Genomic DNA, 26,374 nt, shown 5'->3' with positions numbered 1-26,374 from the left:
TCGTGCTCGGCGCGTCATAGTAGGGAGGCAGGGGGGGTCGGAGGGGGCCCTGGACATTAGTCCCGGTGGGCCCCGGGCCCCCCAGTCCGACCCTGCCCCCAGGCCCCCCAGTCCGACCCTGTAACCACAAATGTGTATTTAAAAGCTGCGCCGTCTTATCAAGAGGCCCCCTTTACCACAGCCACTTTTAGAGAACACACTCATGTTAGAATTTGTAGAAACTGCAGCAGAGGGAGTTGCAGAGGTAGAAAAATAATGTGTGCTAGTTCCCCACGTCACATTGTAAAATAGATGCACACCTTTCATGCAAACCCATTACCCCCATCATAAACAGGTATTGTGCCCTGCAGAATTAAATTCTATATTGACACCCGTGAACATAAAATGTTATAGTAACCCTTCAGTACTAAATAACGTAAATACCCCAAAAAGTAAACTGACATAGTGACCCATAACATGAAACAATAACCCTGGTATAAACTGGTACTTTGACCCCCAGCATTGAATGCAGAATAAGGACCAATAACATCAAATTATTTTTTTTTAAAAAATTTGTTAGCATACATTGAAAAAAACACCAAGACAAATGAAACTTTAAAATCATAAAGTCTTTATTAAGAAATAACTTACCGAAACTGCGATTGCGATCCATCGTGCAGCGCTCGATTTCTTCTCCCTTCCTTCCTTATAGGAGATAGCCAGGGAGGAGAAATTGAGAATGGATTGTCGGCTTTTTTAAAGAGGAGCGGAAGAGGATTCGGTAAGTTATTTCTTAATAAAGTCTTTGTGATTTTAAAGTTTAATTTATCTTTGTGTTTTTTTCTTCAATGTATACTAACAAATTAAATGATGTTGCTGGTCCCTTAATAAACTGCTACAATGACCCCCCCCCCAAAAATTTAAGGGGTCGTTCACCGTTGAGTTAACTTTTACAATGATGTAGAGGGTGATATTCTGAAAAAATTTGCAATAGGTTTTAATTTTTTATTGTTTTTGAGTGATTTAGCTTTTTATTCAGCAGCTCTCCAGTTCGCTATTTCTGCAGTTTGTTTACAGGGGTAGGGAGGCAGGTCCTAAAAGTAGACTGTATAGAACTGTTGTGCGCAGGCACCTTGCAGCCTGGGTGGTGGGGTTGCCACCTTTTCTAGAAAAAAATACCGGCCTCAATCCCAGCCCCAATCCCGCCAAAGTCCCACCCCTGGTTCTGCCCAAAGCCACACCCCCTTTTCATTCACATTAGTAGAATTACTGCCCAACAGTTCTAATGTTAACACAGCCACCCGCAGTCTGGAATCGCTACACCAGTTTCACTGACTGTCCAGTGTCCACAGTCACTCGCACTGTCAGTTTCCCAGGCTGTCAGTGTTCCTCACAGTACTGCTCTTTTCTGTTTGTTTGAGTCCGGTCTGCACGCTCCACCTACATTAGTCTGCACAGCTGCACCCGCGTCTACTCTTTAAAGCCCCAGTCACGCCGGCGGTGCCGCCCACAAATCTCATCACGCGAGAGTGAGTCGCAGCCAGAGCCGGACTGAGAGCAAAAAGCAGCCCACATGTAAACAAACACACACAAAGAGACACACAAACACAGAGAGACGCAAACACACAGACACAAACACACAGAGACACACACACACACAGACACACAAACACAGAGAGACACACACACAGACACAAACACACAAAAAAAGACACACAAACAGAGACACACAGACACACACAGAGATACAAACACAGAGACACACACACACACAGATACACAGAGACACACACAGACACACAAACACAGAGACACACACACAAACACACAAAAAGTAGGGATGCACCGAATCCACTATTTTGGATTCGGCCGAACCCCCGAATCCTTCGTGAAAGATTCGGCCGAATACCGAACCGAATCCGAACCCTAATTTGCATATGCAAATTAGGGGTTGAAAGGGGAAAATATTTTTTACTTCCTTGATTTGTGACAAAAAGTCACGCGATTTCCCTCCCCGCCCCGAATTTGCATATGCAAATTAGGATTCGGTTCGGCCGGGCAGAAGGATTCGGCCGAATCCGAATCCTGCTGAAAAAGGCCGAATCCTGGCCGAATCCCGAACCGAATCCTGGATTCGGTGCATCCCTAACAAAAAGACACACAAACAGAGAGACACACAGACACAAACACACAAAAAAGACACACAAACAGAGAGACACACAGACACACACAGAGGCACACACACACACAGAGACACACACACACAAACACACAAAAATACACACAAACAGAGACACACAGACACAAACACACAAAAAGACACACAAACACAGAGACACACACACACAAAAAGACACACAAACAGAGACACACAGACACAAACACACAAAAAGACACACAAACAGAGAGACACACAGACACAAACACACAAACAGAGAGACACACACAGAGGCACACACACACAGAGACACAAACACAGAGAGACACACACAGAGAGACACACACACAGACACAAACACACAAAAAAGACACACAAACAGAGACACACAGACACACAGAGACACAAACACAGAGACACACACACAGATACACAGAGACACACACAGACACACAAACACAGAGACACACAAACACACAAAAAGACACACAAACAGAGACACACAGACACATACACACAAAAAGCCACACAAACAGAGAGACACACAGAGGCACACACACACACAGAGACACAAACACACACACACACAGACACACAGACACAAACACAGAGAGACACAAACACACAGACACACAAACACAGACACAAACACACACACACACAGACACCCCTACCTCCCCCCTACCTCTCCTAGGAGCTTCGTGAAACAGCACAGGAACTCTCTGACACCTCCCAACCTGTCTTCTGGCCAATCGCCTTTGCCTTTCCCTGACTGATCTTTTATAATGATTTTATTAGGGAGGAGGGAGGAGAAACATGCAGCTTGTGCGTGTGTGTGAAGGAGAAGCACAGCGTGCAAGCTGTAAGTCAGTCTCTACCCCTGCCCAGACTCTTGGGCTGAACCATGTGGCCAGTTGGACCTTACTGCTCTTTATGAACATGCTGCTGGACTATGTGGCTACTGCTCTGTGCTCGGATTGTCAGCCTCCTGCTCTTGGCTGTGCCTGGGACCCCTCAAGGTGAGAGGGGAGGGAGTGGGGGGAATCATGCCCGTGCCAAGCTGTTATGGAAAACAAAGTGACCGACCCCATCAGCCCTGGAGTCCTAGTTCCAAAGGCTTTCTCTCATGTCTGTGCATGTCGTGCATAAAGCTGGCCATAGACGCAAAGATACGAAGGTTAAAAGATTTCTGTCAGCTGCCGATAATTTCTCTGCATGTATTGCCGATTGTACGATTTTCAGTGGACCAGGAGTCACCAGGATACAAATGATCGGATTTTTGCATCTATGGCCAGCTTAATCCATAAATGCCCAGTGGATATAGGAGACTGTCCAGCAGCAGCACAGACATAGTTGCACTATATATACATGCAACTGCCCATATGGATAGAATCACGCAAGCCAACCCTATACCCAACAGGCAGTTGCATGAAGATAATAATGTCTTGTATACCAAAATTGGTCTCCTATTTGTAAAACAACTCCCATTGTGGTGCTTATATCAATATCCAAAATACTTCATTGTCAGATCAGTGTGTTGCTCGTATCCTTAGGTGCACGGATTTGCTAGCGTGTGAGTTATAGTTCATTGCTTAACAGAATATTGAATAAAATCATGTTACGTAGTGCCAATACTTCTCCTCCATCGAAGATGTGATCTATTCTAGATAAAGTTAATATTAAACGCCAACTGTTCCATGCACCAATGTAACTTCCGTTAAGACTTCTGTCTAATTACATCCAACTAGAGGCCGATCTCTCAGATTTGCTCAATATTCCTGGGAGACTGCTGTGCACAGGATCAGAGAGGGGACATTATTTGTGACTTATACTGATCACTTGCACTTGATGGAAGCAAGCATAATCACAATGGTGCATACATAATTCATCCCTCCTTGAAATCCTTTCAATATACATGTATCACGCTTACAAATAGGAGTACGGAAACTGTATTAATTTTTGGTGGACTTTTTAGTTCAATATTAACAGCAGTTATTTACCGTATTGTAATAACTTTGCAAAAATTTTTACTTTGCAATATAATAGTTTATATCTCAGAAGGGAGGGGCCTGTCCTCTCACAGGTTAAACGTGTTTTATGTATGTGTTGGCTAATAAACACAACATTTAATTATATTTACTATAGTTTAATTATATTTAAACTAATTATATTTAATATTACCAATTCAGTATCAATTGGTAATATGAAATATATGTGGACATGTTGTGTTTTTTGTTGTATTGTTTATTATGGTAAATTAAGTAGTGACACCCTCTCAACTTAATATAATATTGGCAGTGTATGTAAATATTTTATGCATTTACCAACTTACCTTGTGTTCCTTTTCCAGTCTCTGTGATCGTTGATGGAAAGGTTAATGCCAAGTTTGGGTCGGACATTAAGTTGTACTGCAGAGTGGAAACCCGGGAATTGATATCCCAAATCACTTGGCAGAGGAAATTGTCGCCCAACAATGAGAATTTCCTAACCTACAGCAAAGGAGAGGAACCCCTGCACCTCACTCCGTTTGGGGAGAGAGTGAGATTTCTGGGCAATGGGGATCTTGGAGGCTCCATACTGATACCCAATGTGACCCTGGCTGATGAGGGCACCTACCTCTGTATCTACACCACCTTTCCTAGTGGGACAAAGGAAGGGGAGATTAAATTATCCATCTGGGGTAAGCAACATTGTATATTCTACAGTTTGCTGTGTTTATGGGAGAACATAAAGTTCACCTTTAAAATAAGTGAATATAAAACGAATGAGGGTGCTATTCTAAGAATTTTTGCAATGTACATGCATTATTTTTATTTTTTTTGTATTCAAAGATATTAAGGGATACATGTATTGTTAATATGAATGAATTTTGTTACAACAGCGCCACCTGCTGGACAGTTTCCCACCAGTCTGACCACCAAGTAGTCAAGGAAGTTGTCAGGAGAAAGAAAGAGGCTGCTCTGATGTTCTTCTGCTTAGGAAAGGTTGAGAAAGGTTTCTAATTTTTTCCCTAAGCTGAAGAACATCAGAGCAAACACAGACATAATTTAGTGATGTGCGGGCAGGCCTGATACCCACAGGAGGGTCCGGGACATTGGGGAAATTGGGAGCACTTAGGGGTTTGATTTATCAAAGGTCGAATGTTTTATTAACCTCAAATGAACTCGAATGACATTGAAATAGTATCTTATTTAAGAAAAAAACTTAAATATCTAAAACTTGAACGAATATTACCGACCCGAAAAATCAAATTCAAACTGACGTTTCTCTGAAAAAACTTGAATGTCAGGAAGGCAATTAAAATCTCCAAATGGGTCACTGGACCTCTGCCATTGACTTCTACATGAACTCGACAGGTTTTAGGTAGCGAGAAGTCGAATTTGAGTTGTTCCCAGGGTCCAGGTATGATAAATCTCTAATTCGAGTTTGGATTATGCAAGTTTTGGCCAAAAATCCAACTCGCAAATTCGAATTTACAATTCGAAACTTAATAAATCTGCTCCTAAATGTAGCGTAATATATAGGAAGGCAAATCACCCCTAGATATAAACTGCAGGTCTGGACTGAGAATTAAAATAGGCCCTGGCATTTCAGGTATACAGAGGCCCAAACAGCCCCCACCAGCCCACTAAGTACTGACTTTCTATGGCACCTCAAAGCAGCCCCTGCCAGAACCCACTGATTGCCAGTGTGGGTCTGATATAAAGAACATCTCATACAAAGGACTTTTCCGTTGTTTTGTTTGATTGTGTCTCATGTTATAACTGGAGGTGGCTTGAAGACTACTCGGATATTCAAAGTAAAGCCCCCACATCACAGCAGAGGGTCAATAGGAAAGATCAGATGCTGTGGGAATAATGAAGCATGAATCCAACGTCCAGCGTCGCTTGTACAAACATGATCCGCCTGGAAGAGTCATCAGAAGGAAACTTAACCTGCATTCATATTACAGAATTTAGCTTTGCAGAGGCATTTTGTTATGGATTTAAATACATACATACAAACACTAGAAGGAATTACCTAACAGTCAGGGAAGGAACTGAAAAAAATGGGGTTGCGTATTACAATGGTGCCTTTTATGTTTTGGTAGCCGAGGATGAGTAGAGTATAACAGTGTTTTATTAGCAGACTCATGCAGCCATTACACAACAGTAAGCAACTCTAACACCACAAGCTGTATAGAAAGTATGTACAGTGTAAGTCTTAAACACAGTGAATCTAGAGGCCATTTGTATAAACACCACATCACCCTACTTTTAAACAAGTCTCTGTTAATTAGATCAAGCTACTCCTACACCCCTCAATTAGACCATTCATCGGTCCGCATAATAAGACTTCTCATGAGACTTGGCACCAGTTTTTTTAATTTTCTTCAAATACAGCAGGCTGGCACAAAACCAGACCATCACAGCAGGGGTGGTGTTTTTCTTTGAATAAAAGCAGTTTTTGACGGCATCATTTCTGCATGCGCACCCAGACCCCCACCTCATTTTGTGAGTTCAACCCTAGACATTTTAATTATGTTTAACCACTTTCTCATTATGTTCCTTTTATTGTAGCTTTTATTTTTCAGTTAATTATCAGTAACTAGTGCAAATGTTGAAAGATGGTTGCGGGAGGCTATTATGTATTTAGAAGCTTGAGCTTCTGGGTGTGAGCGTTTTAGGAAGACATACATTATGATGGGAACGTTTTTTTTAGAAAATAATTAAATTTTTTCACCCATAATTAATTAATATAAGCAGAAGGATTTATAGTGGGAGGGTCCTCATCAGTTTCATCATCCTCATGCCTGAATCCCAGTACAAGCTGAGACATTAGATAGCTTTAAGAAGGGGTTGGATGGTGTTTAGCAAGTGAGGGAATACAGGGTTATGGGAGATAGCTCATAGTACAAGTTGATCCAGGGTCTGGTCCGATTGCATCTTGGATTCAGGAAGGATTTTTTTCCCCCTTGAAATTGGAGTGGCTTTGAATGTTTTTTTGTTTTTTTTTTGCCTTCCTCTGGATCAACTAGCAGTTAGGCAGGTTATATATAGAATTAAAATGTTAAAGTTGATGGACATGTGTCTTTTTTCAACCTAAATTTACTATATTACTATGAACTAAACAGAGCAGAGGAATATGCGATGCCTATAACCAACCCACTTGCACTCATATAGCCAAGCTCTGTGTTAGTATTGTGCAGGCTGTCCTGAACCCAGAGCATCCACAGATTGGGTAGGATTGGGCCAAAGTAGTTCTTCTAAGGGTAGATAGCAGCCATACTTCTAACAAAGCTGCTACCCACTTGTGATGTCTCCACTAGGGTTGCCACCCGGCCGGTATTTTACCGGCCTAGCCGGTAAAACACCTGCCAAGGCCGGGGCCGGTATTACAAATTTACCGGCAATGCAGTTGCCGGTAATTTGTAATACCCTTTAAAAAAAGCCCTCGGCCTGCCCCCAATTTGTGCAGAACTTACCTTTTCTTTCAGTGTTCTTGACATCGGGACGAAGTTGCTCCGCCCCTTTTGTGGCACGCTGCGTAGCCCCGCCCCCTTTTGCGTCATGGTCCGCCCCCCTTTTTGTGCCCGCCCCCACCGGCCGGTAATTTTTTTTAATAAAGGTGGCAACCCTAGTCTCCGCCCATACCCCCTCCTGTGACTCCACTGTAGAAACAGCCCCATTGTGCTGCTATCAGAGTGGGCAGCATGAATATGGGTCTGTAAACCCTGGTGCAACTTTAGTTCTGTTGAGAAGGGACAGGTACTGGTCCTGACCCATGTTTTACTATACTACCCATTGGTTTGTAATATGCTACAGTATAAACCACAGGGAACTTATGAAGGTCAATGCTTAATCCTGCATATCTCACTTGTGTCTCATGCAAACATTCAATAGTAAAATGTAACTAATAGGATAAGGTTTGCAAAACTAAGGACGTGCCTCTGTGAGCTGTTAGAAGGAATACAATTGCATATCTATATCTATATATATGATATGGTGTGCACAACGTCTTAAAGTGTGGCCTCCATCTGCAGATGGGGAAAGGGTGATGTATCATGTTTATCTTTGATTGAACCAGTTTCATTGGAGGTTCTAGTTGTCTCCAAGAGATTTGCGGCAGTCAGAGCAGACCATGTTCTATCAGCCCTTAACTGTTATAGTATTAAATGCCAGATACTCAGGGACGTCTCTTTTTATTCTTTTTTCAGTGGAGCCGTCGGTGGAAGTGCAGCTAAACCCAGTGCTGTCGGGACCAAATCCTGGTGTTATTGCTGAATGTGTAGCCTTTGCCTCCAAACCCATGGCTAATATCAGTTGGAGTCCAAATGGCTTCCGATACACATCAACTGAATTTCTAACACAACATTCTAATGGAACAGTGACAGTACGGAGCCAGCTATGGATGACGCCTTCTCCAGGACTTTATGGGCATCAGGCAACTTGTCTGGTTTCTCAGCCTGACCAAAATTTTGAGAAATATATCCATTTCAGCATTACAAACATTCAGTGTAAGTAAAAACAGTTCCATGGTTTCTGGCCTAACAAGATTTAAATATGGGCACTCTGTGCATTTGTCAGATGGGTTTCAGGCTGGAATTGAAGGATTTGGCAGTTAGAAGTGACCATCGGTGAGTCTGTTTGTTACAGGCCCCGCCCTCTATTCTCTACTTGAAGTATCAGTGAAGGCTGCCCTATGGCACCAATGCATTCTATACATTATATCATCGTCAGCCCCCCCCCCCCCACATTAAAGTTAATAATCCACACGAAACAGGAATTTTTTTGTTCCGCAAGCTTGAAATTATCTCGGGCAGTATAGGTATCACCTTTTTTATTTATCTTTATTTGTCACTCTGTAATTGTATCACTTGCTAAGAAAAGAAAGAAAGAAGTTGGAGCCAGTGAGTCTGAATAAAAGCTTTGCGACTTCCAAAGCAGCAATAAAGTATTATTTATTTCTGTTGTAAAAGGGATATTAGAAGTCAACGAGGAGGTCAGTTATACAAGCCATGGATTTCTGGGGTTAAATTATTTCTTATAACAATGTACAAAAGCTTCACTGTCGCTTCCCCTCCCCACCATCCATTCATCAGTTGTTGTACATAGCTTACTTGGAGTTGGCAAATACTGTTATAGTTTTATAAGGTACTAGATATAGGCATATTGTTGCAGTGGAAACCGATCTGGCATTAATTACCGGCCATCATTTGCATGTTTCTATCCTTGTGAGGCAACTTCGACAAACTAAACGATCCGAGTGCCATTGCGTCAGCGATTTTCATTCTAGCCGGCAGGAAGGCAGGGGAGGCATTTCGGGGAGATTAGTCGCCCTGAAGAAGAGGAGATTTGTCGCCGGGCAACTAATCTCCGCAAAGTGCAACGTGTCTCTGCCTCTAAGATGAGCAGTTGCCCCAAGCTGTGTCTCTCTCTCTCTTCTAGGAAAAGCTTTTTTTATGGCTCTTACAGAGGAGCGTTTTTAGCTGTGCTCCCCTGCGTTCCGGTTTCATGCGTTCAGCCGCAGGAGCGCAGGAGTAGACGCACTGAATTCTTTTCAATGGGGCTGTATTCACACAAACGCATGTAAGCACCGAACGCAGGTTGGGACACAGCATGTTGCATTTTTCCTGCATTCAGCGCTTACATGCGTCTGTGTGAGTACACCCCCATTGAAAAGAATTCAGTACGTCTACTCCTGTGCTCCCTGAACGCATGAAACCAGAATGCAGGGGAGCGCAGCTAAAAAAAATGATTGTCTGCAAGAGCCCTTACCGAAATATTTAATTTAAAACAGCTGAACAAGCTCATTCAGAAATAGAGGATCAAAATTTCCAATGATAAAAGTATGTTTGTTTATTTAGATGCGCCTCAGGCTGTACATATCAAAGTACACAGTGAAGAGAGAGACCTTCTGTATATTGAATGCTGGACAGATGGTAACCCTCCTGTCACCTATACATGGTGGTGGTAAGTGCTCCAGTTAGAAGAGATTATATTTCCTGTGTCTGTGCCAGTATGATGTACAATACCATAAACTATGGCAGCATAGGTATTCCCCTGTACTAAGCACAATTCAGCAGGAACATCCCCTGAGTTTGTAGTAAAAAAGTTCTTGGTTCAGGCACCAATTTTTGATTCCTTTTGGCTGCAGATTCAGGTGTCTGTGTTACACCTTAAGGTACAATATTCAGGAAAATAGTTGAATCAAACAGCTCCAGGCAGTATTTTTAAACTGCAATGTGTTTTTATTAGTAGTGTAGGCACACTACATGTTTCGGCAAGGCCTTTTATCAAGCACAATTTTACTAAGCACAATTTAGCAGGAACAGCCCCCTAAATTTGCTCATAGTCTGTACAGAGAGATCCCATAAAACTATGGCAGCATAGGTATTCCCCTGTACTAAGCACAATTCAGCAGGAACAGTCCCTAAGTTTGCTCATAGTCTGTACAAAGAGATCCCATAAAACTATGGCAGCATAGGTATTCCCCTGTACTAAGCACAATTCAGCAGGAACAGCCCCCTAAGTTTGCTCATAGCCTGTACAAAGAGATCCCATAAAACTATGGCAGCATAGGTATTCCCCTGTACTAAGCACAATTCAGCAGAAACAGCCCCTAAGTTTGCTCATAGCCTGTACAGAGAGATCCCATAAAACTATGGCAGCATAGGTATTCCCCTGTTCAGCAGGAACAGTCCCCTAAGTTAGTTTATAGCCTGTACAGAAAGATGCTATTAAACTGTACCAGCAGAGATATTGCCCGTACTATAGACATGCTCAGAGCCGGGCCAAGGCAAGCCACATGACTACATCGCCCCTCATCCTGATGCGTGTGCGTGCACACACGCGACACGCTGAGAAGACAAGTGTGCGTGCACATGCGCAGAAAAGCACACGCGTCCAGTTAGAAGAGGATTGCTGCCACAGGGAAACAAGGGTCTGAACTAGTGGCAAGGCAGCAGAAGAGGTATGGTGACTGTTGCCCCTCCACTTTTGTGCCCTAGGCAAGTGCTTCTTCTGTCTACCCCTAGTCCCGGCCCTGGACATGCTGGTCTGTTAAGGCTGTACAAAAGTTTCACTGAATATATATGTAAGAATAGTTCAAGATTATCAATTGTGAAGATGCTATTATCTCTCTTCACTTACCAGTTTCTTTGTTTTCCCAACAGGGAGAATGGATCCATTCCTAATGATTTGGCCCAGGTTAAAGGGAACGTTGTGAATTTTACCAGAGGGAATACAGATTATAATGGCCTGTATGTCTGTGAGGCCGCTAACAGCATTGGGAGAAATTCACACTCTGTCTATTTATATAAATATACAGGTAAGTGTGTGCAGCCTGTGCTGTATATTTGGGGATTGTAGAGCAGTTTGGTGATGATCAGACAAACTCCCTAACTGTATTGTGTCCACACACAGACTAAACATATGGAATTAAAAGTCTGCAGCAGTTAATTTAGATGCATGATGCCAACTGCAGGTATTTCTATGCAGCCATTTAAATGGTGAGATTGGGACCCTCCTGTCTAATCATATTCCAAGGCTCCCTAGCATTCATACATTCAGCTCAGGCTCATTTGTGCTCTCTACAAATTGTGTGGAGCCAGTACCTTTGTACGCAGAGTCAGTGTGTGTGTGTAAATGAACCTTTATAACCTTTTTTCTTGTATGTATAACTGGATATGAATAGAGCAGGGTATTAAGAAGTCACTGTACAATAGTCTTCTTTATTCAACACCCCTTTCTAGCAATAGATCAGTGGAACTGGTTCATCTGCATGCATATTGTATGTATGTATATATATATATATATAAATATATGCTTTGTATAAAGAAAATGTTTCATGTCACTGTGTTTGTTACCATTGTTTGCATTTTATCATGCACAACTGAAATTATGCAAACCTGAGTGTTTACTCAGGTCACTAGATAGCCTTGAGCTGGTCGTAGACGCAAATATCTGATCGTAGAGTCCCGACATTTTTCGTCCCATGGAGAACGGGCGTTTGAACAATCGGCCGGGTTAAAAGATTTTTGTCGGCTGACAATAATATGTCTGCATGTATTGCCGATCTGACGATATCGATGTGCACTTCAAGCTGGCCATAGATGAGCAGAATATCAGACGAACGATCGGTCGGTGACCTTTCCCGACCTGCCACTACCATTCAGATAAAATAAAGCAGCAAAGAGAACAAACCAGCTGATATACTGCCCGTCACAGCAATCGTGCAAAAGAAGTGCCGACAAATTCTACTGGGAAGCTCACAGCAATATCGTCAGATCGGCAATACAAGCAGAGATATTATCGTCAGCCGACAGAAATCTTTTAACCTGTCCGATCGACCAAACGACTGATCTCCATGGGACAAAAAATGTCGGGACTCTCCACACGTTGTCCGAAAATCAAGGATTTGTACGATGCGTCAGCTTTAGGGCCATGGAACTGTTGGCTGGGGGGTGGGGTCGCCCATTCATCAGAAGTTCTGTGTTTGTTTTTTAATGAAGCATTATATCCTTTACCTGAATGATACATATCAGTGTATTTCACTGTGTTTGGATCTACACACACCTTCCAACTGTCCTTCTAGGGGAGGGATGTGAGATCTGAAACTTGATCTGATCTAGAGATGATGTCTCCCTAGTTCTTAAGTCAAAAGGTCTAATTTACTAATTGGGCAATTTGGGAAAGTCGGCGGCAATGTGGCCTATTCTTTTGCTGACAATGCACCTTGCACCCCCATATATGCACCCACCTCTGCGAGCAGGGTCAGACTAGACCAGCGGGACACCGGAAAAAAATCTGAAGATCCAAATTACAGAATGATCCCATTATCAAGAAACCCCCAGGTCCCAAACATTCTGGGTAACAGGTCCCAACAGGGACTGGAAAAATCATGTAATCATTAAATAAACTCACTAGGCTGGTTTTGCTTCCAATAAGGATTAATTATATCTTAGTTGGGATCAAGTACAAGCTACTGTTTTATTATTACAGAGAATAAAGACATCATTTAAAAAATTTAAATTATTTGATTATAATGAAATCAATGGGAAATGGTCTTGTAATTCGGAGCTTTCTGAATAGCGGGTTTCTGGATAATGGATCTCACACATGAACATGAAAGTAGGCCCCTGTATTTATTCTCTAGTCATTGCCACTGTCTGAATTATTCATGCCAACAACCCCATTGTGAATTTCCTTGTGTGCAGAACGTTGTGTAAGGAGAGACACAATATGGATATTTCTGACTTTCTTGAGAACATTTGCCTTACAAAGTTTTACACAGGACTTCTCTTTATCTCCCTGGACTCCAGTAAGTCTAATCCCCCTCCTAGTGAATCTCAGTAGCAATACAGCAGTATTTTCATTTACAGGTGCTGCTCCCCAGGGAAACACAGGCGCGTATATTGCAGTAATTGTTATTCAAAGTGCAATGATTATTGCATTGGCCGTGTCCTGCTACCTTATTAAGAAAAAGAAGGAAAGAAACCTGAGAGTAGGTGAGACTTTATCTTTATTAATATAGTTTGTAGGTGTCTTCTGTACATGTCTTTCATTTTGTGTATGAACTGAGGCTAAGGGCACACATGGTGCGTCTCACCAGAGGAGAAATTCCGTGGGCCTACCTTAGACCATGGACTCACTTTACAAACTTTTATTCCTCCTCACTCAACCTCTTTATTATCCTAGTCCTTTATATCTACTTAATATATTCTTCCATTATTAAACATTTGAATAACCATAAAATATGCTAAATGTTTAGAAGCAAGAGGCCCACTGACACCTGGGCCCACCGGGAGTTTTCCTGGTATCACGGTGGGCCAGTCCGACACTGGCTTTGAGATCAACTGAGAAATCAGTAACCTTAGTGTTGGCTACAGGCTACAGACCCACACACAACTTTTTTTTCTTCTGGAGTAGAAACATTGATTTGAGCCTCCATGCTGTGTGTGTATTGGCAGGACTCTAGTCCACTAATGTCAAAAGTGTTAAAGGGCATGTAAAGGCAAAAAATAAAATCACATTTTTACTTTCTTTGATGATAAAGAAACCTATCTCCAATATGCTTTCATTAAAAAATGTGTGCTGTTTTTATAAGAAACCTGACTGTATGCAGTGAAATTCCCCCTTCATTTACTGCCGTGGATAGGATTTGTCAGACGGTTCCTAACTGCTCTGCAGGGAAACAATCATACTTATGAACAGCAGGGGGAGCCCCCGCCTTACTTCCCAGTCGTGCAGAAATCAAGCAGCTTTGTTTGTTTCCCTGTAGAGCAGTCCGTGACTGTGTAGAGATTTGTATTGGATTTTATTTTTGCCTTTTCATCCCCTTTAATGTTTCCAACTCCAGCTGCATGGACAAAGATCATGGAGCCAGATTTAAACAGATAAACTGGGATTGTATTTGGAGGATTATTTTGCTGCAGCCACTGGTTCTGCAGTATTTGAGAAAGTTTGTATTAAACAATACAAAAACTATAAAATCCACATTAGATTAGATGACAACACCCGGTACCCTGTATATTCTGATTATTTGTCAGTCTTGCTGTATCGGCTTCTTGCAGATATCATTTGACTTGTGCTGTTTTGATCCCTAATCAGCCCAGACCACACTGAGCATGTGCACAGTCTTGGTCTTGCAAAGATGTTTAACAAAGTAACAAGATGGTGACCCCCTGTGGCCAACTTTGAAAAAATAAATCATTTGTTTGATTAGGCTTGTGGTGCAGTAAATTCATGTTTATGTTTAGTATACAAAATACAGCATTTTTAGCCTTTACTTCCCCTTTAAGTATTTAGAACTTTTACTATTGGATTTAAAATTCCCAGTGCTTTTTTCTCCTGTTTTTAATTTCTTCTTTGTATATTTAGGCCTTCAGTTAATGTCCTATAAATAACTGCGAAGCACTGCGTATCTTGACAGCGCTATATAAATAAATGATGATGACTCCCAGCGCTCGACATTTCAAGAATTTCCTTACTTGACAAATGAAGCCTTCTCAGAGAGGATTCTTCTACACCCTTCTTCCAACTCATAAAACCTGAAGGTGGAAGTGTAGAGAGATGCTTCTAGGCACAGGCCCAGGGCAGTGATGGGCAAAGAAGACATATGAATGAGGACAAGAGTTAAAGAGCTGTCTGTATATTGGCAGATTAGAGAGAATGGACAGCGATAGAGCAGTCGGCAAAAAAGGTCAAAATTGTCTTTAGAATACAATGACTGGACAAAAGGCAAAGCAGCAAGAGGAGATCTTGAGTTTTATGGGGGCCCCTTGCCACCAGTTGCTTTTTTTTACTGGTAGGATGGACCCTGGCTACCAATGTGTTTGTTTGACCAAATCATTAAACCAAATGGCTTTTATTTGTACATGAGAAATGCAGAGTAATTTTACAATGAAGTGAAATTTTATTACACCACATAAATGGTTTATGCTGCCACCTTACATTGGGAAAGCCCTCGATACTTTTCCACATGCACTTTTCTCAGAGCTCCTAAGGGCAGTGGCACACGGGGAGATTAATCGCCCGTGATTTATTTTTTTGCATTCGGGTGACAAGTCGTGCGTCTATAGCGAAGCAAAGATTTCATGCGATTTCAGCTCCCAATCGATATACTACCCATGATGCCACAGGCTACTTTTCTCCTCCCACAAGATCAATCAGTATTGAAAAAGTGCTTCAGAAATGGCATTTTAGTAGAAAATTGTTTTTGTTTGACGTGATTTCCTCGGCGTGTTTTTATTATGAATGGTGACGCTGGGACAAAACAATTCAAAACCGCCGCCGACTAAATAATATACAATATTTACATACAATCGTGGCTACTAATCTCACAGTGTGTATTACTTTGGTAGATTTCAATACTTGGTAATGGGATTGATATTTCAGTGAAGTCGCTCAGAAAAGGGTTGTTGTGGCTAAAAGTAGCCTTGTATGTTTTGACGCTGGCAATTTACATTATTCTCATTTGGAAGACAAAACGAACAATCAGACCCAGATTTGCGGCGAGGTCGCATAGGCCTAGGGCAGCATCAATTAAGGGGCGCTGCCAAGCGATTTTCTTGCCGGGGGAACTAGTGCCGAACGGCTAGTGCTCCGGAATAAAGGTGACAGTAGCCACATGCGCATGTGCAATCTTCATGATGACAGGATGCACATGCGCGTGTACCATCTTCAAGCTGGATGCGATGCGCATGCACGCAATCTTCTGAAAGGGAGGGGGCGACAGAGGACGCCGGCCTCCGGGCGACCTCAGGGCAAATCCGGCCCTGCGAACAATTAGTTGCAAAATCTCTCTTTTATAAATCGCGGGCTACTAATCTCCCCGTGTACTAGTTTTCCTCTGCTGTAACAAATCCTTGACCTATGCACTTGGTTCCCACCCCTTTTTGTTTCTGTCTGTATCCTCTTGCTAATAAATTGTAAGCTCTTTGAGGTAGGGGTCTCATTCAAACACCTTGCACTTAAGCATTGAGAATAATCCAATGTGTATTATAACTGTAACCTAACTATGCACACAGATGAATCATGTATGTGCAGTAGCGATTACATATATACATATATATATTTTTTTTTAGTATCGTGAGGCCCAAATAATATTTTGTGTACGTCTCTGTAGCTATCATTGGTTCCAAGTTAATTAATTTTTTTAATAAAAAAAAATCCAATTTGCCAGAAAAAACAAGATATTAAAGAAAGTGACATTGGTTCAGTACTCAAATGTGAATTCAAATTCAAAACCAACATCTTCTGAGGTCAAGGATACACGTTTTCATGTGCTGGCCTTTGCTGTCAGATCCACTTATAAGTAATGATAATTGGTCTGATCACTATTATCAAAACAACAGAAATTATCTTAAAAGATAAGTAAACCTTTAAAATAAGTGAATGTAAAATTGATGAGGGTGCTATTCTGAAGAAGTTTTGGAAAGTACATTTATTATTTATTTATTTTGTATTCCAAGATATTAAGGGATACATGTACTGTTAATATGAATGAATTTTGTTACAACAGCGCCACCTGCTGGTCAGTTTCTGACCAGTCTGACCACCAAGTAGTCAAGGAAGAGGCTGCTCTGATGTTCTTCTGCTTAGGAAAAAATTAAAAACCTTTCTCAAACCTTTCCTAAGCAGAAGAACATCAGCTTATCCTTTTAAGAGCAAGAGGATTCATACAGAATGCAAAGTATATTGCAATTAAACTGCACTTTTCCCTACACTCTAATAGTTACCCGCACCTCTCAGCATTGCTCTGAATGATAATGTTTCTAAGCTCCGCTTTCCTGATGTAACTGGTTGAAGGGTTAACATGCCTACGTGCCGACCCTTGTAGGCCTCTGTACTCGTTTTCCTGTACGACCCTGTACTGTCTCTTCTTAGACAACTTTGCATAAGTATCATCATGTACTATAAACAATATTATCAGCTCGCCTCAGACAAAATATCTTAGCTAACGCCAATGCACATATTTGTCTCTCTTCTCCATCCTGAATGCTATACCTATTACAGACATATACTATGCTAATAACTATGCTGATACGTCACTATATTGGGACGTCTTTACTTATAACCTATATAAGCCTATGCTTGACCTTCAATAAACGGAACTTGTTATTCTGATCAACTCGTTGGTGTTTCTTTGTGCAAGTTCCCCGGATCCGGAATGCTAGGCATTGTTGGTCAGACGAAATCCAAAGGTTCCAGTAGCAGTCGGTTCGTTGTCCCCTTCACTGGGAACAGTCAATGTCAAAATATTTAGTGACAGTTTTTGAATTCTTTGCCTTTTTACAGCTGTGGTGTGAGTCACTGACCCCGGCAGCTCTGTGAGGCTACAATTTTATTGTATTTCCCCCAACTGACATTTATTGGAGCTTTAATGTTGTGAAGGCAGGAAATATCCTGGAACTGGGCCGGAACTAGGGGTAGGCAGAGTAGGTATGTGCCTAGGGCGCAAAAGTTGGGCGGCACCAGGCAAGTACCTCCTCTGTCGCCTAACCCCATGTCCGGTCCCCTCTCTCCATCTGTTTGTTATATTTGCGCATCTATTTGTGCATGCTGCAACCAGCATTTCGCACATGTTTGCTGCGACCTGCATTTCGCCCATGCATGCCACGACCGGCATGTCATGCATATGCGCAGCGACTAGCCACCGCCGCAACCGCTCAGGTTGCCTAGGGCGCCTGTTTGGCCTGGCCCTGCTATGTCCTGGGAAACATCTTGTTCCCATGTGGATCATTGCATGGCAAGGAGTGAAAATGAATCAATTACTAATCTGCCCTTGTTTTGATAGGGAATGCTATATTGTGAGTTGGTCCCTAAGTTCGCTGGGAATCCACAGAAAAAGGACATGGGGAGATACTTGGGGTTTATTCAAAGACAGGTTTTGTTGCTAAAGGCCATGGCTGCTATAAAAGGTATGCTTTAAATCCCATTTAATGCATGTTCTGCCTCTAGTTATAATTATAGTATGAGTGCATGTCAGAGCTTTGTTTTTTAAATTGACATTTACATTTTTCTCACGTCCCTTAGATGTCACTGAGGTGTGTCAGGGCTGGGAACAGTCACAAACCCTAAAGGCACACAATGCGCCTGCAGCTGCTCTGTGTGTACGCGCTGTAACTAGGATTGCCCCCTTGCCCTCGGCATTAAAAATGATGGTTGATCCCAATGTTATTAATAGGGAAAAATGATAAATATATAGGAAGGCCGGTATTTTTTTCCAAAAAAGGTGGCAAGTAGGGATGGGCAAATTTGATCCGTTTAGTTACGGCAAAAATTCGCAGCCGGGGAAATGTCGCCGACGCCCATTAAAGTCTATGAGCGTCAAAAAAAAATACATTGCGTGGTGACATTTTTTTTGACGAACAACACTATACAAGTCTATGGGCGTCATTTTTGCTGCAAAACAAGGCAAAAAAATTTGCCCATCCCTACTGGCAACCCTAGCTGTAACTGAATTGAATGATACGTGCACAAGGACAGGCACACAGCTTGCACTACTTAATAGTGTCTTCTCTGCCAAAAGAGAGAAATAAGCACCATAAGCCGTAACTGCACATGGGGTTGACTCAGCTACCTTATGCACTAATGTTTTAGTGGCCCAAAATAAGTGGCACTACAGTGTTGTATTAAAAGTGTGGTTAACCTTTAGTATCTTATACAGTGGCTAATTCTAATTCTAGTTTTTAAGTTATTTGCCACCTTCTTCTGACTCTTTTCAGCTTTCAAATGGGGGGTCACTGACCCCATCTAAAAAAAAAAACACCTGCTCTGTAAGGCTACAAATGTATTGTTAGTGCTACTTTTTAATTACTCATCATTCTATTCAGGCCTTTCCTTTTCATATTCCAATCTGTTATTGAAATCAACGCATGGTTGCTAGGATAATTTGGACCCCAGCAACCAGACTGCGGAAATTGCAAACTGGAGAGCTGCTGAATAAAAAGCTGAATAACTCAAACACCCACAAATAATAAAAAAAAACAATTGCAAATTGTCTCAGAATTTCACTCTCTACATCATACTAAAAGTTAACTCAACATAACAATCCCTTTAAAATGACCTGACAAGTGGAATGTAAAACAAACATAAGCCCTTGATGATAGTAAGGCCCAGCAGGAATAAACCCACTTTTGTTTTGTTTAATACCTACACTCTCTGACATCTCTCTGAACTACAGTATTTCCAAAATAAACACAGATTCAGATTTCCAAAACAATCTGCTAGATATAAATATATAAATATAATTTCTTTTGATTATATATAATTATATTATTAATATAGAGCCTGCATTGCACATAGCCACACAGCCTGGGGAGGGTGCCAGGGTTGGGTACTGCAGGGGGCTGGAGCATGTGGGTTGAGCAATGGTGGTAGCAGCTGGGTAGTCTCTAGACCTTCCTTGTGGCAGGGCATGGCCTGGTGCCTTTGATCTTCTCTACCAAGAGTAGCAATAATGGGCCCTTAGCAGCCATGGGCCACCATAGTACAGTGTTTGTGCACTCGGTAATCTGGGGGGGGGGCAAATCCCTGGCTGAGCTGCTCTCTATTTAAAGAGGTAGTAAACCCTGCTGTGCCGCACTGCTCAACATTACTCAGTTGTTGCTGGACTACAAATCCCGGAATAATGTAACATATAATAACGGTTGAGTCATGCTGGAGGCTGTTGTCCAGAAACATCAGGGTTGTATTCTATCACAATTTTTATGGTGTCATTTTTTTTTCTAAACTACACTGTTAGAATAATTCACTCTACAATATTAAATTTCATTCCTGAGCCAGCAAGTGTATTTTTTTCAAGTTGTAATATTGGTGTGTAGGCGCCATCTCAGATCATTTTGCCTGGTCATGTGCTTTCAGAAAGAGCCAGTGCTGCATTATGGAACTACTTTCTGACAGGCTGATGTTTCTTCTACTCAATTTAACTGAATGTGTCTCAGTGGGACCTGGATTTTACTATTGAGTGTTGTTCTTAGATCTACCAGGGAGCTGTTATCTTGTGTTAGGGAGCTGCTATCTGGTTACCTTCCCATTGTTCTGTTGTTAGGCTGCTGGGGGGGGGGGGAGTGGTGGTATTACTCCAATTTACAGAACAGCAGGAAAGAGTGACTGAAGTTTATCAGGGCGCAAGTCACATGACTGGGGGCAGCTGGGAAACTGACAATATATCTAGCCCCATGTCAGCTTTCAAAATTAATTATAAAAAAAAAATCTGTTTGCTCTTTTGAGAAATGGATTTCAGTGCAGAATTCTGCTGGAGCAGCACTATTAACATTTTTTTTTCCATGACAGTATCCCTTTAAAGCAATATTGCACAATAAAACTTTTCTAAGTTTAGCATTTGTAGTTTTTTCAATAAGTCGGTCTCTAGTGATGGGCGAATTTCTCTCTTTTCTCGTGAAAAAGGAAAGTTCATGAAAAAAATCTTGAAATTCAAACATTTTCATGAAAAAATCATGAAATTCGGACGTTTTCACAAAAAAATCGTGAAATTTGAAGGATTTCACTAAAAAATCTTGAAAATCGGACAATTTCAAGACAAAAATTGTGAAAATCAGAAATTGGCGAAACGTGGAAATTCGCTGTGAATTCGTGCCAGGCGAATTTATTAGCCCATCACTATTGTTCTCTAATCATTTCATCGTGCAAGGGACCAAATTGACAGGGGACTGCTAGCCGCCTCAGCTCTGCAACATAGTATAAGTATAAGTTCCCCTTCAGTCTGACAGCCTGTGAAACTGAAGTCTGGCATTTGGGGCAGGTTTAAATTCTCCAGAGCCTGTATTGTAGTGTATGAGGAATCTGCTCCAGAGTTGTGAAAACGTTTCAGAGCCCAGGGAGTGAAGTAACAGGGCCCTTTTCCTCTCGGGAGGTCTCGTCCAGACCAGATGCCAGTAAGTTATATCACAGTAAGTGCAGAGACAGATGAGAAGATTTGGGGGGATTTAGTCACCCCGCGACAAATCGCCGGCAGGATGGCATTTATAGTGCTTCGTTTTCCAAAGTCGCACGAAGTTGCCTTACAAGGAAACTTCGTGCGACTTCAGAAAACAAAGCACTCTGAGTACCATCCCGCCAGCAATTTAGATTCTAGCCAGCGGGATGGCAGTTTGGGGAGATTAGTCGTCCGAAGAAGAGGCCATTTGTCGCCGGACGACTAATCTCCCGAATCTCCACGTGTGTCTCTGCCCTAATGCAGACAGGCTATCAGTTCACCATCTTTATTTCACACACACAGACACCAGACTCCTCCCACTATTCCCAAGGCTGCAGCATTCCGACATCCTTCAACAGCAATTCATTTTATAAAACTTAACACAGCTTATGCAAATACATAAGACCCGAGCACCAGGGGGCTGCAATTACACAGAATCATTGGGAGGGGGAACATGACAAATGCGCCTTTTTAAAAGAACAGTTCAGTATAAAAATAAAAACTGGGTAAATAGATAGGATGTGAAAAATAAAAGATGTTTTCAATATAGTTATATAGGCAAAAATGTAATGTATAAAGGCTGGAGTGACTGGATGTGTAACATAATAGCCAGAACACTACTTCCTGCTTTTTAGCTCTCTTGGTTTCCACTGATTGGTGACTTGAGAGGGGGCCACATGGGTCATAACTGTTGCTTTTAAATCTGAGCTGAATGCTGAGGATCAATCGCAGACTCATTGTTAGTCAGTTATGTCCCATGTGGCCCCCCTTCAAGTCGCTGACTAACTCAGAGAGCTGAAAAGCAGGAAGTAGTATTCTGGCTATTATGTTACACATCCAGTCACTCCAGCCTTTATACATTACATTTGTAGCTAACTAACTATATCATTAACTATTATTATTATTATTAGTCATTTAAGTATTTATTTTTAATTTATGATTTTTAAAAAAAATAAATAAATAATGCATACATACATATTTATTTTTGTAATTATTTGTTGCCTTATTACCCCCCAATCCCACAGCCAAGCATTACTCAGATGCCATAGTAGGCGCCAGGGCCCCACCCATGTCAAACATTATAAATTGAGAATTGCAAAATATGACTGTTTGAAAAATAGATTTTTTACATTCCTTTCTTGAAAAAAAAAGTAAAAACATTTCATGTGCACAAAAGAATGTAGGTTACGAATAAACGACACGCTTGAATCAATCCGTTTATGTTGGTGCTGTCCTACTGTTTACATGAAGTGGGGCAAATATTCCCTATATTGCCGATTCCTTGTTCAGATGCCGTAAAAAAATAAAACAAGTATCTTGAGTAAACTGGAAGCCATAAAAATTGGATAGCTAAATTCAACCTATCAGACTCCAGCTAACCACCCTGCTTTACATTATACTATGTTTAAAGGGATATTGTCATGGGAAAACATATTTTTTTCAAACTGCTGCTCCAGCAGACTTCTGCACGGAAATCCTTTTTCAAAAGGGAAAACAGATTTTTTTTATATTTAATTCTGAAATCTGACAACATATTGTCAGTTTCCCAGATGCCCCCAGTCATGTGACTTGTGCTCTGATAAACTTCAGTCACTCTTTACTGTTGCACTGCAAGTTGGAGTGATATCACCCATTCTCCCCCCCCCAGCAGCCCATCTGCAGAACCAGAAGGTACCCAGATAACAGCTCACTGGTAGCTATAAGAACAGCACTCAATAGTAAAAATCCATGTCCCACTGCGACTCCTTCAGTTACATTGAGTAGGAGAAACAATAGCCTTTCAGAAAGCAGTTCCATAGTGCAGTACTGGCTCTTTCTGAAAGCACATGACCAGGCAAAATGACCTAAGATGGCACCTACACACCAATATTACAACTAAAAAAAATACATTTGTTGGTTCAGAGATGAAATTTTATATGGTAGAGTGACTTATTTGCAGTGTAAACAGTGTGATTTAGAAATAAAAACGACACCATAAAAATCACGACAGAATCACTTTAATATTATACCCCTGCTAGTATTTTAAGATATATTTGGTAATAGATAAATTAAAATTCTTTCTGGATCTTACATACAAAAACTGTCCATACCATTATTCAAAGCAAATAGGGAGGATCATCAGCCGCTGCCAATGAGAAAGTGTCTGAGGGAGGAGAAGGAGAGTTATTGGCTATACGCTTTTTCTATATACACACAAACCATGAAGGAAACAAAAACATGTTACCAATATTTGAAAAACACATGAAAATAGAATTGCTGATTTAAACACCAACTTCTCTCGCCCAGCATTTCCTTAAAGGTCCATTAGACCAGCTGCAATATCCCCTGCTGAAAAACCCAATAACACCAGTGAGGCTCCAAACCCTTTTTCTTTAAAACATACCTAGGTAAAGTGAAGGCAGCAATAACTGAACAAGGATACATCCAAGTTTTAACATATTCAATAATGTTCAGATGGTAATAGCTCCTCATGTTTGCCACAGTTCCTATTGGTCTTCTTTTCAGTAGGAGACTCGTTGCACTGACATCAGGGATTCCTAATCCTAAGGGAAGATTTATTAATGCGGGCTCAGGTTCTTGTTCTGATCTTTCTCAGTCTGGCGAATATAGTTCATCGTTATCTGAAAGGCTGCTCCTTTGTTCTGGATATATATATATATCTATATACCTATATATCACAGTCTGCTGGCTTGTTTGCATCAGTGAGTGGGAAAAAGATAACAAACAAAAGAAAAATGGTTACTGTTTCCCTTTAACTTTTATTATCTTCCCCTCCCATGCTTTCAATGCATTTATTACAATGAAGGGAGGGTTATTGCATAAAGCGAATGTGACACTTGGCAAACTCTCCGCTGATGAAACAGACTGTATCGCCTTTAATGACGGGATTTTTGCCATTAAAATGTATATTGACAGTTTGCAAATCAAGTAAATGCCACTGGTCAATAAATGAATCCCAGTATTGGCCATAGATTTTACTTCGCAGGACTTTGGTCCAGAGAAAATATTCTTGAACTCTAGCTGCAGAGTAGAGATGTTGAGTCCAAACATCAATTCAGGTTTAATATTAATGTTCATTGTTATGTTAAACCACTGGAGTTACAGATTCTGGTAGCAAAGTGATGGTGGTTAATTAATGTCTATTTATATTTAGGGTTCATGTTCTGTTTTTTTATTCTCACTTTAACTTAAAGGAAAACTATACTCCCAAAATGAATACTTAAGCAACAGATAGTTTATATCAAATTGAATGACATATTAAAGAATCTTACCAAACTGGAATATATATTTACATAAATATTTCCCTTTTACATCTCTTGCCTTGAGCCACCATTTCGTGACTCTATCTGTGCTGCCTCAGAGATCACCTGACCAGAAATACTACAACACTAACTGTAACAGGAAGAAGTGAGGAAGCAAAAGGCACAACTCTGTCTGTTAATTGGCTCATGTGACCTTACATGTGGTTTGTATGTGTGCACAGTGAATCTTACGATCTCAGGGGGCGGCCCTTATTTTTTAAAATGGCAATTTTCTATTTATGATTACCTAATGGCACATACTACTAAAAAAGTATATTATTATGATAATGGTTCATTTACATGAAGCAGGGTTTTACACATGAGCTGTTTTACTCAGTATCTTTTAATAGAGACCTACATTGTTTGGGGGGTATAGTTTTCCTTTAATCACATTCCAGTTGGTTTCAAAATGCAGCACTGATATATATATATATATATATATATATATATATATATATATATATATATAGTCCACGAGGTAGCCAGCACTCTCGATAAAAGGTTTGAGTCGCCTGGGTGCAGTATCAAAATATAGATATATACCAAGCAAGAGAAGGATCCGCACTCTCAGGTCTTAAATACTGTCAAAAAAGTTTTATTAAAACATGCGAGTCTGACGTTTCGGCCTCCTCCGAGGCCTTTGAGAAAGGCCTCGGAGGAGGCCGAAACGTCAGACTCGCATGTTTTAATAAAACTTTTTTGACAGTATTTAAGACCTGAGAGTGCGGATCCTTCTCTTGCTTGGTATATATATATATATATATATATAATATATAAAAAGTACCCCCTCTTTACAAGATATTCATGGCTTTTGTGTATTTGTATATATATATATATATATATATATATATATATATATATATATATATATATATATATATATATATATAATATAATATCTACAGATCAACAAATTTCCTATGGGCCAGAATGTAATTTATAGACTTATAAACGGTTCATTTCTAAGTCAGAACATGCCATTTACATCTTATATATTTTACATTTACATTTATATTTATATCTTAAATTATATCTTACATTTCCATTTATATCTTAAAGAGACAGCAGTTGTTACTGCCGCACTCTCCAGCCTGTCCACCTCACGTCTGACCTCTTCCTTATGCTCCTCCTTCTTCATTCTTGCTGTCTTTCCTTCCCTCTCTGTTCTTGTTCTTTCTCCCACCGTCAGTCCCTGTCTTGCTCCCTCAGCGTCTTTCTCCCTTTTCCACTCCCCTCTCCTTCTCCTTTCCTAAGCAGCTTCTTTCTTTCTCCTGACAACGTCCTTGACTACTTGGTGGTCAGAAACTGACCAGTGGGTGGCAATGTTGTAACAAAACTAGTCCATGTTAACAGTACATGTAGCCTTTAATAGCTTGGAATTAAAACAAAAGAAATAATGAATGTAAAATGCTAAAGTGCTTAGACTATTTTACATTAACTTATTTTAGAAGTTTACTTATCCTTTTACATTTATTTTTTTAAATGTATAACGTCACGTGATACATCTTAACCA

General features: G+C 40.9%; 1 protein-coding gene across 1 annotated transcript; it reads left to right on the top strand.

Annotated features, from left to right (window-relative positions):
• The first annotated feature begins 2,783 nt into the window (after positions 1–2,783).
• nectin1l2.2.S (nectin cell adhesion molecule 1 like 2 gene 2 S homeolog) lies at positions 2,784–15,493 on the top strand. The gene is made up of 7 exons (XM_018248962.2): positions 2,784–3,156; positions 4,488–4,817; positions 8,334–8,633; positions 9,984–10,089; positions 11,292–11,446; positions 13,500–13,625; positions 14,998–15,493. Exons 1-7 carry the CDS (start codon positions 3,090–3,092, stop codon positions 15,021–15,023), a joined length of 1,110 nt encoding a protein of 369 aa, XP_018104451.2. The 5' UTR covers positions 2,784–3,089; the 3' UTR covers positions 15,024–15,493.
• The last annotated feature ends 10,881 nt before the right edge of the window (positions 15,494–26,374 follow it).

The sequence above is a fragment of the Xenopus laevis genome, chromosome 2S, assembly GCF_017654675.1.
Source record: "Xenopus laevis strain J_2021 chromosome 2S, Xenopus_laevis_v10.1, whole genome shotgun sequence".
Taxonomy (NCBI): domain Eukaryota; kingdom Metazoa; phylum Chordata; class Amphibia; order Anura; family Pipidae; genus Xenopus; species Xenopus laevis.
The sequence above is the reverse complement of the archived record's forward strand: the minus strand, read 5'-3'. Positions and strand labels throughout refer to the sequence as shown.